We start from the raw sequence: 15,726 nt of genomic DNA on the forward strand, positions 1-15,726 counted from the left end.
TATTGTATTACATGCTAATTTAAGTACGCTAGCTTTTGCAATAACTAAGATTATTTTATTTCAATGCTGAAATAAAACCTCAGCTGTCTAAAAGTCTAATCATAAGACGCTGTGTTGAATAGCCAGTGACGGCCAGAAGTGTGTTAAGCAGGGAGGTGAAACTCGTGAACAGAGTGCTGTTCTGCAATGAGAAAGTCCAGGAATGCTCAAGTGGCTGGGAAGCTGCAGTGACACAGAAGACCAGACACTGGCAGGCAACAGACCGAGGAACCAACGGGTCAACGAAGGTACTGGAAGTGTTACCCTCACAGACACTGACGCCTCTGAGACGACGACTGGCGAAGGGAAGAGACGGACAGTGGGCTAGGAGCTAAAACTGTGGGGGGACCAGGATGAAAACCCAGAGGCTGGCAGACGACTACGAGAAGGAGGAATAGCAGGTAAGAGAGCCTTGGTAGGACATGACTCAACCCTGCTCACTTTCAAAGACACAGTGGTCTGGGAGCTAAAAATAAAAACAAAAATTTAGTTCTCCTCCATCTCTCCCTTTTTCTCCTGCTGGAACTTTCAGAACAATTCTCTCCTCATTCTCTGTTTTCTGCAATCTCTGTATTTCTGTTAGAACTCATGGATCTATCTTTAAAGTATCTTTTCCCCCATGATTTCTGGAACTTTGTTTTTGCTTATAGATAGATACTCCATTTTGATCTTCTAGACTATTATTCAAATTTCAGTAGTGATTATCCTTGTCTTCAATTAACTGTTTGACATATCCCACTTCTGAGCTTCAGAAAATTTTTATGTGCTAACTAGAATCTCATTATGTGTACTATTTCTCTGTTCAGATTGTCACCCTCCTCTCCAAGCAGCCGTATTTTGCAGATGTGTGTTTTCTTTATTCTTACTGAACTTCCTTTCTCTAGCAGTTTAACCTGGTTGCTCTCCTTGGCCAACTCACTTGAGACTCAGGTTTGGTTGGTGGAGTACCCTAAAAAGAGGCATTTCCACCAGAGGAGGAAGGCAAACACCTTCCCCTCCTGAGGGTTAGAGGCATTAAGCAAATCATTAGGGCTTTTCTGAGACACCCAACTGACTTTGGCCCTGGGATTCACAGACCTCCTAGGGCCAAACTCTTCCTGAAATCTATCCTTTCATGATCCTTGCCAGGAACTATCTGATCTGGTCTCCAGGTGCTTTCCCAGCCCTGAGGCAAGAAAGCTCGCCCTGGTTTCTGCACTAGTGTGCGAGGAGTCCAAGGCCTCGCTTGTACTCAGAGGCCTGTAGGACCCAACAGGTACTTGACGGAGGACAGAAGAGAAACTCGAGTTGGTTGTAGTAGAAAAAGGAGTCACATTCAGGTACAAAGCCCTTTGTTCTTTCATTGAATATACGATTTTGTGTCCAGCTTTTGTCTCTTGATATGATAAATAAGCTTTTACCTAGAGCATTAAAATTTCCTAGAAATGTCATTTTCAATGGCCACAGTCTTTCATACCATTAACTGTTCATGCTAAGAATTTAACTGGATTTATTTAATGTTAGGAATTTAACATAATCATTATTTGATTACTTCTTTATAATAAACTTGATGGATGTTTTAAGCTTCTTGATAAAGAATACCAAATTATTTTCCAAAAAGGCTGTCTCAACCTATGCTCCCACTAGCAGTTTACACTGATATGTGGTCCATTAGATACCGATAGCTAGAATACGAAATTTATATACATACACATATATACGTTAAAAAAAATCCCTCTGCCAATTTAGTTGGTGAAAAATGGTGCTTTTAGCTTGCATCTTTTCCAATCATAAATTTTATTTTATGAATTGATATCATGAATAAGATATAAAATGTCATTAAAACCCACCAGCATCCAGTATGTAGAGACTAAACAGTGAATATATGGGTTTTTTCCTACTGTCTGCCAGAGTTAGAAGAAAAGAAACTGGTATTGCCAAATTAACATTCTAGGTGGGTATAAGCCAAAGGATGTGTTAGAAAATGTATTCTTAGATATTGTATAGAATAAAGGAATTTGATACTTAGCTCTAAAAGTTTGGCTTTAAGTTATGAGTTAAATCATGGCTGGATTATAAACTAAAGAAATTCTTTTGACATAAAAAATATATATATACATACATGCATGCATAGGTACATACATGTGTAGTAAGAAAATCACTAAGATAAATAAAAAAATTAAAGATTACTTTTTTCTTTTTTAAGATTTATTTTATTTTTAGAGAGGGGAAGGGAAGGACAGACGGAAAAACATCAATGTGTGGTTGCCTCTCACACGTCCCCTACTGAGGACCTGCCCCACAACCCAGGCATGTGCCCCGACTGGGAATCGAACTGGTGACCCTCTGGTTCACAGACCTGCACTGAGCCATACCAGCCAGGGCCAAAGGTTTCTTTTAAGTACATTTTAATCCTCTCAAAAATTATGGCTGCCCTGACCTGTGTGGCTCAGTTGTTCAGGTGTCAACCTGCCAAGTGAAAAGTCATGGGTTCAATTCCCACTCAGGGCACGTGCCTGGCTTGTGAGTTGGGCCCCCAATTGGGATGGGTATAGGAGGCAACTGATCAATGTTTCTCTCCTTTTCTCCCTCCCTTCTCCTCTCTCTAAAAATAAATAATACAATCCTTTTGAAAATTATAGCTAAATAGGAACTGCATGAATAAGAAGTTATTCAAAGAAACAACAGTTTGTACAATTAAATTCTGCTTTCTCATATGCAATAGATAGGAATTTCTCACTTACATATTTTTAGTGAGAAGAATGCAAATGAAACAATCTTCTAACACAGAAAAACCCTAAGCAAGCCAGTTTATGGCATTATTTTTCTAATAAAAGGTATTCTATTATACTTTGAATTTTCTGTGAGAAAAATCATATCAATAGTAAAAACACTGAAGAACAACTTTTTAAGATTCAAAATACTCACCTTTGATGTTGGAGAGATAAAATAAAGAGCTTTCATTTGTCTGACAGGTTCTCGATTCTTATAAATATTCTCTACAACTAACAAAAAAAAAGACATTTTATAGAACCAAATAGTTATACATTCAAATCATTTTAAAAATAAACATTACTATACTACTTATTTATAATAGGGAAACATTTACATATCTTGGGTTTAACATTTTCTTTGTCTTTGTTTGACAAAGTGAAAAATCTTAAGAATGTGTTTCTCCTAAGACTGAACTCGGGGCCAGGTGCACATCACGAGAAACCAGCGCTTAGTTCACAGTCAGGTCGCCCAGCACAGGCAATCAGCTGCCATGGGAAACCAAGGCAATGCATTAAGAATTAAGTATGTTCTTCTTTTTCAAAATATTCTACTTCAATAATAATAGTGAGCATGACATCAGACACCAGGTTAAGCACTTTACATGAATTACCTGATAAACATCATAATAACCCTGTAAGAACTTTACTAATGAGGATACTGAGGTTTAAGTAAGTTAAATAACCCATCCAAGGTGACACAGAAAACAACTTGTAGCAGCATAATTTTTTTCATAATCATATACTAAAGCTGGTTTAAATTTATAATTCATCTTTTCATTTCTAAGTAATAAAGAGAAACTTACTAAGTCAGTATTACATGATTGTATACATAAGTTTATTTTATGACACAAATCTTACTACACATTTAAAAGCAATTCATGCAAACCACGGACATTCATCAAAACACTGAGGCAAACCCAGTACATCAACATACAAAACTGTAACCAACATGTAAGAGTAAAAACTTTGAAGGACAAACTCAACAAGGCAACTAACTTAGAGGCACTCAGCTGATGGGGGAAAACCTGAGTTACAGAGGTTATTCCAAAGTTGCACTGAGAAAAGAATGCCCAGTGTAATTATTATGGCTAGAGTTACTAAAAATACAGCACAGCCCCTTACAAACACAATTACTGACTAAAATCTATTGACACCTTGAACATTCTCAATCACAACAAAGCTCTCTCCATGAGCACTGGTAATACTTACCAGTTACACCCTCCGCCAGCAGGTCTGTCATTTTGCAACATGATGCCAAAAGCTTAGTGGTGAATTCATCTAAAAGCATTATCTTAAATTGAATATAAATTTAAAAATAGTATAAACATTTGATAAGAATTCACAAAAACACAGATTTTAATCCATTAAACCTACTCAAACTCATAAACTTTTTATAACACAAAATTAAGATATCAGGACAGTAGGCAGAATTGTCTCAACTCATCTTTTAACATGCATGACCTAGAAATTTAGTTTCTCAGGATATATACATGCAGTTATTATATACAAGTGAGTGAAAATATTTCCATTTTGAAGCAGAGAACATTCATTTTAAACGTATGTTATTTTTAACATCAAATTTCTTAAAATTATAAAATGTCACTTGTAGAATAATAATTGTTCAAGGCATTCCTGTAAGCACTGAACACGGATTAATTCATTTTAATATTTACAACTACTCTATGAGGTACTGCTGTCCTCATTTTATACACAAGGAAACAGAGCCATAGAGAGATCAAGTATTTTGCCCAGGAAGCCGTAGCTGTCCAGTGAACCTAGGATCTGAACACAGGTGGTTTGCTTCCAGACTCCACACTCTCACAGAAATATAACAAGAATGATATATTGAAGGATGCAATATAAAAGCAAATATGTAAATTCTACCTTCCATTCGTCTTCTTTCCTGCAGTCATCAAATACTGTTGTTTTTATCTCTGAAAAAAAGAAAAAAATTATTTAGGAATTTTTATGAACAGTTAGAAATATGAAAATAGAATAAGTACTTAAAAGATCCAAGATGGCTGGGGAAATATCCAATTTGAAATTCTGCTAAGCTACATAAAAAGCATATATACTTGTTAAACTCTATGTAAAATTCCATTTCTCTTTATAACCTAGTCTATATGGTAACATTTAAACTGTAATATATTTCTAAACTTTTTTGAATAAAAGTATAATAAAAAAGGCTAACATATGTAAATACATAGCCATCTGGAAAATATTTCTGAAAGTATTATCTGATTTGTTTTTCCTTATTTACTTAAATCTCAAGTAAGCAGGATAAAAACAAAACAAAAAAATACCCACAGGAAAATCCCTAACTAGCCCATTGCTAAATCACATCATCAGATATAATCAAAACTAGATAAGTAATTTTCTTCCTGATTTACATTATAATTTGCATAAAATATATCACAGTATAAGAATACAAATATATATTATCCAGTCTTAATTTATAGTAATTATCAATGTTTCTTGCAATGATTTTCAAAACTAATCTAAATATATTTTTTAAATTACTATTTTTTCTTATTATTAAATAAAAGAATTCACATAAGCAATTCACAAAAATATCTATTACTCTACTTTACATGGCAATTCCCACATTTACTAGGTTTTATTAATTGTCGATTTACTTTGAAAACTGTAGTACTATGTATTATGTAATAAATGAACATAATTAAAATGTGAGTTACAGTAACTCATTAATTCTTGGTAATGAAATGTTTATATAATTCATTTAAACTTTTCTATTTCCTAATTTATACATTTTTTGTTTCTTTTATTTATTAATTTGAGAGAGAAAGAGGAAGTGGGTGGCAGGGAGAGAGAGGCAGAGAAACAATGATTTGCTGTTCCACTTAATTGTGCTCTCACTGGTTGCTTCCTGTATGTGCTCTAACTAGGGATCAAGCCCACAACCTTGGAGAATTGGGATGACATTCTAATTAACTGAGCTACCTGGCCAGGGCCAATTTATGTTTGTTCTAAGTTAATGCTTTTGGTAATTCACCATCAAATTTTTGGCATCGTATTATAAAGAGTGATGTGTTGAAGCACGGGGTATATCCACTAAGAGTTACTAACACTCATCATAAGAACTGTGATCTGGAAGGTTTTACTGTAATTGAGAAGGTCTGAAAGTGTCAAGAATTATCAGCTAAGGTGTTTACGTGTTTGCTAGGAAGACTATAATGTTATATGGGTGTTGTGGCAAAAGCCTGAAGTATTTAACCACAAGTTCGGCGCAAAGCACTGGTTCTGATACTCCATAGGCAAAAATGAAGATTTTTTTCAAACAGAGCTCAACACTGAAATATTATTCTACTTCCCCTTCTTTATTCCTCTACACCTCAAACAAGCTGAAAAATCAAAGACATTCTGCTTGTTTTTTATTGGATTTATGTCTTAAGAAACAAATGCTCATGGAATTCACAGTAGAACAGACTGAAGAGTTCCCTAGGCAGAACTCATCCCTTCAGTCCTTAAACCCCTAGAAACCGCACTGTCCGACATGGTAGAAATTAGTCACGGGTGGCTATCGACACCCTGAAACGTGGCTGGCCTGACTGGGATATCCTGCGAATACAAATTACACACCAAATGTCAAAGACTTCGCACAAAAAAAAGAATGTGAAATATTTTTTCTATTGATTATATGCTCAAATAATAATTTTGGATATACTGGGTTAAACCAAACATATCAAAATTGATTGCACCTGTTTTTTTTTACTGGTTTATAAAGTGACTACTAGTAAATTTTTAATTACATATGTGGCTTGCATTCTCTTTCTACTGGAGAGTGCTGCCTTAGAATCTGAGGATACCTAGGCAGTCAGTGTAGACTTCCTAAACATAGATAATAAAGGAAGAATTAGTTTGTGGACATAGATTAGGGGCACCAATAAAAAGTGATAGGGTCACAGGTAGGATAGGTTTGGGCAGGAATCAAAGGACGCATCACCTAACATTACAGAACTAAAAAGGCGTTTCCGTTAAGCACCAATGAGAATTACTTGACCTGTGTCCATTCCCCTAGCACCCTCCACATGGCTACATCCCAGGACTCAGTCCTCTTACTTTTGCAGGGCTTGCTCTACGCTCTCCCTCAGAGACCATACTCATCATCTGAGCTTCACCCATCAGGTCAGTCCTTCAGCTCCTTCTCCCCAATGTTACTGAGAGTAATTGACATACGACACTGTGTAACTTTAAAGTATAGGTGCTGATTTGATAAGCATATATTACTGTATAATTACCACCTTAGTGTTAGTTAATAACTCCATCACTTCACCTAATGCCATTTCTTCTGGGGGGAGGGGACATTTAAGGTCTACTCTCTGAGCAACTTTCAAGCATACCGCCCAGCGCTGTAACCCTCAGAATCTATTCACCCTCTAACGGCAGCTGTACTCTTCAACCAACTTCTCCCCACTTCCCATAACCCCAGCAGCCCCTCCATTTTCCATACATCCCACAGCCCGCCTCTCCCTGAACTGAACTCAATTACACAATGTAAGACTAAGCACCCACATGCCTCAAACCGAGATTATGGCTAAAGAGGTGACCAGAATGAAAAAAGATGTAAGACAAGAGTAACTAATTAAAACCAAAACATAGTTTATATGTGCTTATAGTTGCAGAGAAAACTTGAAGAATCATTTTGTACTTACTAATATTTTAGAGAGAGAGAGGAAAGGAAAGGGAGAGAGGGAGTGAAGGGGAGACGGAGGGAGGGAGGGAGGGAGGAGGGAGGAGGAGAAAGAGAGAGAGAAATATTGTTTTTGTGTTCTGTTCCACTTATTTATGTATTCATTGCACGCGCCCTGACTGGGGATAGAACCTACAACCCTGGTGTATCTGGATGCACTCTAACCAACTGAGCTACCTGGCCACAGCAAAACTTCAAGACGAATTCAGAAAAAAACTAAGATTGCTGGTTATCTCTGGAGAGGAAAGATGGGGTCTGAGTTGAGAGCTAGATTACTTTTGTTTTACAATCTTTTCTGCTATTAAATTTTTTTGTCACATCAAGGTATTTAATAATGATTAAAAACATTAACCACAAAAATTATAAAGGAGCATGGAAAATATGCCAATGTTTTTAAAAAGTAAAAAATGACAAATAATAAAAAACATATCTGAGGCTATAAAAAGACTATATGGAAAATGTGAAAAGGGGAAGAGGTTATGATTTAATATTGGCTCACCCTGGCTGGTATGGTTCAGTGCATTAAGCACTGACCTGTGGACCAAAAGGTTACTGGTTCAGTTCCCAGTCAGGGCACATGCCTGGGTTACAGGCCTGGTCCCTGGTTGGTTGGGTGGGAGGCGGGGGCTGCTTGTGAGAGGCAACCTTGATGTTTCTCTCTCTCTTTTTCCCTCTCCACCCAAAATAAATAAATAAATAAATAAATAAATAAATAAATAAATAAACAGTTTTAAAGAACTGGCTCAAATAGATTGTGATTACTTTTACTTGTAATTTTTCCAGGTTCATTTACTCTGTTTCCCCTAAAATATGAATTACAGACATTACATGAGACTAGTGTGTATAGACAAGAAAAAGACTGTACTGAGTAAAAGAAAAAAAAGAAAGGTGACAGGTGACTTGAAACTGCTTTTGGTTGATTTAATTACTGGTGTGTGTGTGTGTGTGTGTGTGTGTGTGTTATGTTGACTTTCTAAATAAACTTCAACATATTTTTATTTAAAACCTTTTATCAGTAATATTTTTGCCAATACTTCCCTGTAACAAAAAGTGACAAATGAGAAATACCAAGCATTTTAAGTATGGGAATTAGTTTTGTAAATAAATGTAGCCTTTTGCACTCAACATATTAGTTGACTTTCTTAAACAGGTAGTCGTTAAAGGCTGGTTCCTTCTAAAGTTTTAGGTCTCAGCTCAAATGTCACCCATTCAGAGATGCCTTTCCTGATCCACCTACCTGACAACAGCCCTGCTCTGTAGCTCACAGACTAAAACAGTCATGTTTATTCTCTGTGTGCATACTGATTTTCCATTATTCCCCATGTGAACGCAAGGTTTGAGAAGGCTGGGAACTTGTCTGCCTTCTACTGCTATAGTCCCTATGAGTTCAATAATATCTATTGAATAAGTGGGGGACTTTAGGTAGCAAAAAATGGGGGAAATTTATAAACCGATCTACTGTTTACTTGTAATGGGCACTGTTTACCACTGCCTTCTGCTAGGGCCTGTTCCACATTTTAAGCTCCGGAAGACACGATACTGCGCCTGCCTTCAGAAAGCTACTCACCTTGGGCAGCAGTGAGACATGCCATTTGAGAGGAATAAACTAAACGCTACAGAAATATAAGAGGCTGAGTTAAAATGAGAAGCCACTATGGAGGCAGTAGCCTCATCTGAACTGAGACCTGAAGACTGGCTGAAATTTAGAAAGGTGAAGAAGAGCAGGGCCACTGGCATCAGGATGTGAAGGCAGAAGATCTGGAGATGCGAACACAGTACCCACTAGCTGAACATCAAGATTACAAACGGGAAAAGTAGGAAACAAGGCAGGTTGGGGCCAGGATATGTCTTCAAAAGCAGACTTTTAAATGATCTTTAGGTAACTGGGGGGGGGGGGGCGGGGGGGGCACTGTCTCTGCAGGTCTTCAAGCAGATCACAGCAGACTGCTGTTCCAGAACAATTAGTTGGGCAGCTGCTGGCCAGGTGGACTGGAGTGAGAAAGAACCAAGACTTGGAGGCTGTTAAAAGGCTACTGCACCAGTCTGGGCTCTGAACTAAGGTTTAAACACAAAAAGTCACAGACAGGTCACACCTTAATTCAGCAGCCAAAAGCCCAGGGTATGAAAACTACGCCTGTATTTAATAGCTGTACTAGGTTTGTTTTTTTTTTAATAGCTTTGAGATATAATTTGCATACCATATACAGTTGACTTCTGAACAACGTGGGAGTTAGGGGCACCATCTCTGTGCAGTCAAAAATCCGTGTACAACTTTTGATTCCCCAAAAAGACACTGACCGCAGTAGTCCCTGGGTATCTGTTGGAGATTAGCTCCAGGACGACCCCACCCCTCACAAACACAAGGATCCGAAATCTACAGATACTCAAGTCCCCGACATGAAATGGCACAGATCAGTGCACACAGTCGGCTCTCCACATCCACAGACTCCCAATCCCAGACCGTAAACAGTACAGGTAATTACTGAAAGAGTCCGTGTATAAGCACACCTGTGCAGCTCAAACCTGTATTCTTTAACGGTCACCTGTAATTCACCCAAAGTGCACAGTTAAATGGTTTTCAGTGTATTCAGAGTCATGTATCCATCAGCACAACTGACTTTAGAGCATTTTCATTAATCCAAAAGGAAATCATTCTCTTAACCAACATCCCCGAACCCCTACCCCCTCATGTAGGCAACCACTCGTCTACTTTCTAACTCTACAGATTTGTCCATTCTGGATATTTCATATAAATAGTCACACAGCATGTGATTCTTTGTGACTAGCTTCTTTCGTTTGGCACACTTTTCCAAGGTTCATCAATACTGTAGCATGTATCAGCACTTCGCTCCTGTTTACTGCCTAATAATATTCCATCGTGTGAATATACCACATGTTATTTATCCATAGACAGTGGGTTGTTTTGACTTTTGACTATTTTGAATAGTTCAACTGTGGTAACAGCTATGGATCAGAGATTAAAACTTACTAAGTTTTAATGTATATAAAGAGTGCCTGGCACAGAGTAAGTGTTCAAAATAATTACTATTTTCTCCCTACTTTGTGGGTGAACTGAAAGTTACTTAGCTTTCTACCCCAACCTAACTGTATCATCTTCAACCCAGCAACACATTTTCAGGGTCAAATGCGTGATTCTCCTACCTCTAAGGAGACTCCTCCATCCTCTTTCGGACCCTGACATCTCAGAGGCCCCCCCTTCTTTCTCTCCCTCTGCTCACCAAATGCTGAATGATCGTCATCTTGTCTTTCAGTTATGTTTCTATTTACACAAAGATTCTAAGAACTATCTAAAAACATTTTTTTTAATCCTCACCTGAGGTCTTTTCCCCCCACTGCTTTTAGAGAGAGAGGGGAAAGAGAGAGAAACATCGATCGCTGCCTTCTTGTACTCACCCAACCAGGGTTCGAACCTGCCACCTGGGCATGTGCCCTGACCAGGGATTGAACCTGCGATCTTCTGGTCTATGGGACAACTGCCCCAACCAACTGAGCCACACCAGCCAGGGCTGTCTTTAGCTCGTTTCTCTCTTTCCTTCCCTGCAGTCTCCTGTCTTCTTCATCCCACACTCCATCTGGATATCCTGGCGCGACCTCAGGAGGCTAAGAGCACAACATGGAAACTTTCTTACCCCTAACCTGTCCTCTCTAGCCCAGTTCCATGCTATGGAGACTGACATTACCATCACTAACCTTTTTTTCCCCCTGACAAATGCTGATGCTAAGGACCATTATGTATCTTGGAAAATACAGGACACAGGCTCTTTATCCATTTTCATATGAACGTATTTAACTGCAGTTGCGATTTTAAAGCAATACCATATATTGTAAGTCAGCCACGTGAATCTTGAAAAACAAAACGTGAACCTTACAATCATCCAATTTTTAAAAAGATGTTTTTTTTCCTAACTTTTTTTTCTTTTCCCTTCTCTTTATACTCTGGGTTTTAGCACGTGGTACGTGAAGCACAATGTCAGTTACTGATCTGAGGTTCATTTCACCCAAGGAACTCTGTAACTCCCAGAATTTGAACTCAAGTCATCTCCATTCTTCGCCCAACAAGCCGGGATCAGACACACTAATTAGAGGCTGCTCCCCTGCCACTGCCAAACCCTAATTACTCTGCACCCAGCAGCGCCCAACGACGACGGTTCTTCCCGCCGGGTGGCTGCGTTCCTTCTCCAGCCTAGGTCTGCTGCGGCTTTTACGAAAGTCCCGGGTGAAAGGGCAGAACGTCAGCGACCCGCAGATGGCACGGCCGGGGCAGCAGGGAGTGCCCGGCGCGTGCGGGGCAGAGGCGACCGTGCGGCTCCGCCCGGGACGACCCATTCCCGGGGTCCCTTCTCCGCGACTGAGGACAAGAAGAGGGCTCCTCCGGGAACAGAGGAAGGGGGCTGTGTTTTGACAGTGAGGTTTTCTTTTTAGGACCCTGAAAATGATGGCTGTAAACCCCTCCCCGGTACCAGCACGACGAAAAAGCAGCAGAGTTCCGACACTCCAGCGTGGGGAGCAGGGGCGGGGCGGGCAAACACGGGGCTCGCACCGTCCCGACCGGAGACGTCGCGGAGCGGCGAGAGCGGGGCCCGCGGGAGGAAACGCCGCGCCGGGGCCGCGCACCCGGGCCGGGCTCCGGGCCCGCGCCGGCCGAGGCGAGGGGGTGCCGACGCGAGCCGGAGGGCCGCGCCCCCCGCACCCCTCCCACCCCGGCGCGGCCGAGAAACGGGGCTGCGCAGGGAAGGAAGAAGTCCTCACGGGGCCCGGGACCCCGAAGCAACAAGCGCCCGCGGCGGCTCCCCAGGAGAGCGCCGGTCTCGGGCAGGAAAGCCGGGCCGGGCGCGGCGGCGCCTCCGGCCTCCCCTCGCTCTCAGCCCCCGCCCCCACCTCCGCACTCACTCTGCCACACGACGCTCTTCAGCCCCCTTTCCGTCACCGGCGGCGCCATCTTCCAAACCCTGCGGAGCAGCAGCCGCCGCCGCCTCCCTCTCACAACCTACTTCGGCGGTGAGGGAGGGAGCTCGGGCGGGGCCCGCCCCGCCCCGCCCGCGGGCCGCACCCTCCGCTGACGTCACGCGGGTCGGCAGGGACTCCCGCCCACTGCTGGACGGAGCCTGCGCAGTGAGGGTGGAAGCTCCGTGTGCGCTCGCGCGCCCCCTAGCGGGAGGCTGGGTGATCCGTGGCTCGACGTCGGGTGACGTCAGAAGCATCAAAAAACGTGCCGACAGATTGTCCGCTGACGCGATTTATGAAATTTTCAGTTCTCGGGACCATGCAGGAGGAAGGGAGGGGTTCGTTTGGCGGAGCGCTTTATAATAGACTTCACTCAGTAGCCAGTTCAACAACCGAGTGAGAAAGGTACCCCTCTCCCAAAGTTTACTTTATTCATTTTCTAATGACATAATAATTGTGTAGAGCTAGGAGGTGGACCTCCAGGGTGCCCAGAACGGTGCAGAGTTTTCAGAAAACTCGAAGGAATGAGACGCTCACTTCTGCAGAATTTATAGTCTAATTACTCAACTCAATTCCTGACTTGCTGAAAGTAGTCAGAAGTTGGTTTAAAAAGCAAGTGCCTTAATGATGATATATATAAATGAACCAATAAAACAAGATTATTTGTTTACTAAATATGAATTCATGTGCCAAACACTTAATTACAAGAATTAATTACATTTTGGGCTCTCCCAGAAATGGAATCCTAAACCAGTCGATCAGGAACCGCTGATCAGAAAATCTGCCTGATAGACTCCAGCCATTCACTAAAGGAAAGTAACCTTACAAGAATTAATCCCCCTTTTTTTGCCAGTATAACCTCTCCAGTCCTGCTCCCTTCTGCCTATACAAGTCTTTCATTTAGTAGAGCTCTTCGGAGCTCCTTTTTGTCTGCTAGCTTGGCCACCCACCCACTCATGAAGATCATTGAATGAAGCCAATGAGATCTTAGCGGCACGAATGGTTTTTCCATCAGAGGACGTGAGAATGAATGGGAGCTGAAGCCCTGACCTCTTTTAAACCTATGTTAAATGGACTCAACTGCTCAAAATATTAAACAAACACATACGTATTTCTCTCTCGTGTTGCAAGTGTACATCAGGTTCTGCCAGTCCCAAGCCACAAAAAAAAGGATGGAATGAGGCAGACTCACCCTTCCTGAGGTGCAGCTCCTCACCCTCCAGGGTCAAACCACCATGGCAGAGGGAGGTGGGTGACGTGCCTCCACCTCCTGCCCTTGAGAATGACCCGGTGCCTGGAGTGACACAGAAAGGCCCTTCTGGGTTGGAAGTTTGACTTTGGTTGCATGTGGGACAGCTGGGGCTCCTGCTCCTGAAGGCTAGATTCCAGGGTGCCAGTGTGGCCCTTAGTCACACCCAGACACAGATCCACACTCCGCAAGCGTGTGACTTCAAGCTCATCGGTTTCATTGCACTGAGGTGTTGAATGTAATCACCTCAAACTTCACAGCCACCCTACAAGATGACAATCTTTACTGCCATTTTACAGATGCGAAAACTGATACTCAGAGAAATGAAGGCGTGAAAGACCTCCAAGGCCATTTCCATTTCCATTGGAGAGTGCTGCCTACCTTCTCCTGATCCCCTGGTTTCGCATAACCTCTCTGACCTGTCTCTCCGGTCTCTTCTAGTTTGTTTGCCTAAGCAAATTGAACAATGAATTTGGAGTCCCTGAACATGACATGGCAGAATAGAACATAAAATTCACCAACACGAGTCAAGGATTAAAAAAAAAAATCTTCTTTGTACAATTTGCAGAGCAAATAAACAGCCAGAATAAGCAGGGCCTGAGTGTAAAAGCGCTTGAGTTAGAAAGTCACTAACTCACCATCCTGTTCAGAGATCATCTTCATTAACAATGGATAACAATAAATCATGATAAGGCAGAGAAATAGTTTCCATAAAGATGCCATAGATTAGCAGGTCTACTCAATGCGACATGCATATTTGACCCCCTGCGGATTTGTGTTTGAGCTGGTTAGCTGTGTAAATGTCCATGAGGTACTCGACCTTTCTGAGTCTCATGTTCTTTATCCATATAAAGGCTATGATATTGGATTATTTTCTAGCTCATGGGGCTGTTATGAGGATGGAATGAGTATGTGGACAGCACTTAGAAGCATGTAGGATGTTCTCCGTCATCCACGAATTGGTTTTACGTTCAGCTGGGTTGGACTATGTCAACTTTTGTGGAATTCTGACAGAAGCAGCCCAGCCTTAGATGCCTGGCGACATAGGCAGACCTTTCATTTTCTGTGCCCTGGTGTTTGTAGAACATGGGCGTACTGGTCCCTGCTCCATAGTGTCGTAGGACCGTAGGGAATTGGCCTTCCCTTTGGCTTTTGCCCTCAGCTCAGTGGCCATGGACACAACTCTGTCCAGCCTCAGCACAGTCTCACGCGGGCTCTGGACCACAGCCCAGGAAGCTTCCCCAGTTCGTGGTTGCCCTCCCAGGGTACGGACCACCCTGAACCCTTCAGGCTTTCTCACCAATATTTCCTCAAGCCCACAGCCCTGTATCGTCTTTAAATTAACTAAATAAGGGAGCTGTTAGATGGGGTGGTTCTAATACCTGAGCAGCCTACCTAAGCACACCAAAACCCAAGCCTGTGAGTGCCTCCAGGTTCAGAAACCAAAAATCTAAGGACGACCAATCACAAACAGCCAACCGGGCTTTTCCAAATAAGGCAACAGCTTAAGCGATAGCCAATCAAACAACATCCTTGCTTTGATTCAGCTCCTTCTCTATAAAGGTCTTTCCCCCAAGCTCCTGTAGCCAAAGTGATCCTAACTACTTCCAGCTTGCTGCTGTGGAGCTCGAATAAATTTCTGCTCAAATAAACTCAACATTTTTCATATGCCTCAGTTGTCTCTTAACCCTTAGCCTCCCATCACTGAAATTGTGCTTTTAAGGAAGAACTCACCAAGGAGAGCCTTTTAAGATCCCCAAACCTGGCCACCTGTCACAATCACTTGGTGGGTTTGTCACAAATACAGGTTCGCAGACCTACTGAGTTAGAACCTGCAGGGGTGACATGTGGGACTCGGTCTGGAGTCATGGGTTCTCCGAGTGCTGCGGGTGCCCCTGCCCAAGTCCCGTTCATGCACTGGAACAAACGTGAACTAAGCTCAGCCCACTCCGTGAGTACCCTCTGCAGCAGCCAATCCCATCTAGGGTCGGGACCAGCGGCTCGTCTCC

General features: G+C 42.0%; 1 protein-coding gene across 2 annotated transcripts in view; it reads right to left on the reverse strand.

The window, feature by feature from the left end:
• STXBP3 (syntaxin binding protein 3) overlaps positions 1-12,549 on the reverse strand; it is a 36,310-nt gene extending 23,761 nt beyond the window's left edge. Inside the window, exons 1-4 of one of the 2 annotated variants that reach the window (XM_045816648.1) lie at positions 12,415-12,549; positions 4,677-4,726; positions 4,002-4,083; positions 2,947-3,023 (exon numbers count right to left, since the gene is read on the reverse strand). In XM_045816648.1, coding sequence (XP_045672604.1) covers positions 2,947-3,023; positions 4,002-4,083; positions 4,677-4,726; positions 12,415-12,463 — 258 coding nt within the window. In that variant the 5' untranslated portion in view covers positions 12,464-12,549. The remainder of the gene's footprint in view (positions 1-2,946; positions 3,024-4,001; positions 4,084-4,676; positions 4,727-12,414) is intronic. The other variant, XM_045816649.1, reaches the window with a different exon arrangement.
• Positions 12,550-15,726: the final 3,177 nt, after the last annotated feature.

Source organism: Phyllostomus hastatus, unplaced genomic scaffold (genome assembly GCF_019186645.2).
Source record: "Phyllostomus hastatus isolate PE091 unplaced genomic scaffold, TTU_PhHast_1.1 phas_scaffold_216, whole genome shotgun sequence".
NCBI lineage: Eukaryota > Metazoa > Chordata > Mammalia > Chiroptera > Phyllostomidae > Phyllostomus > Phyllostomus hastatus.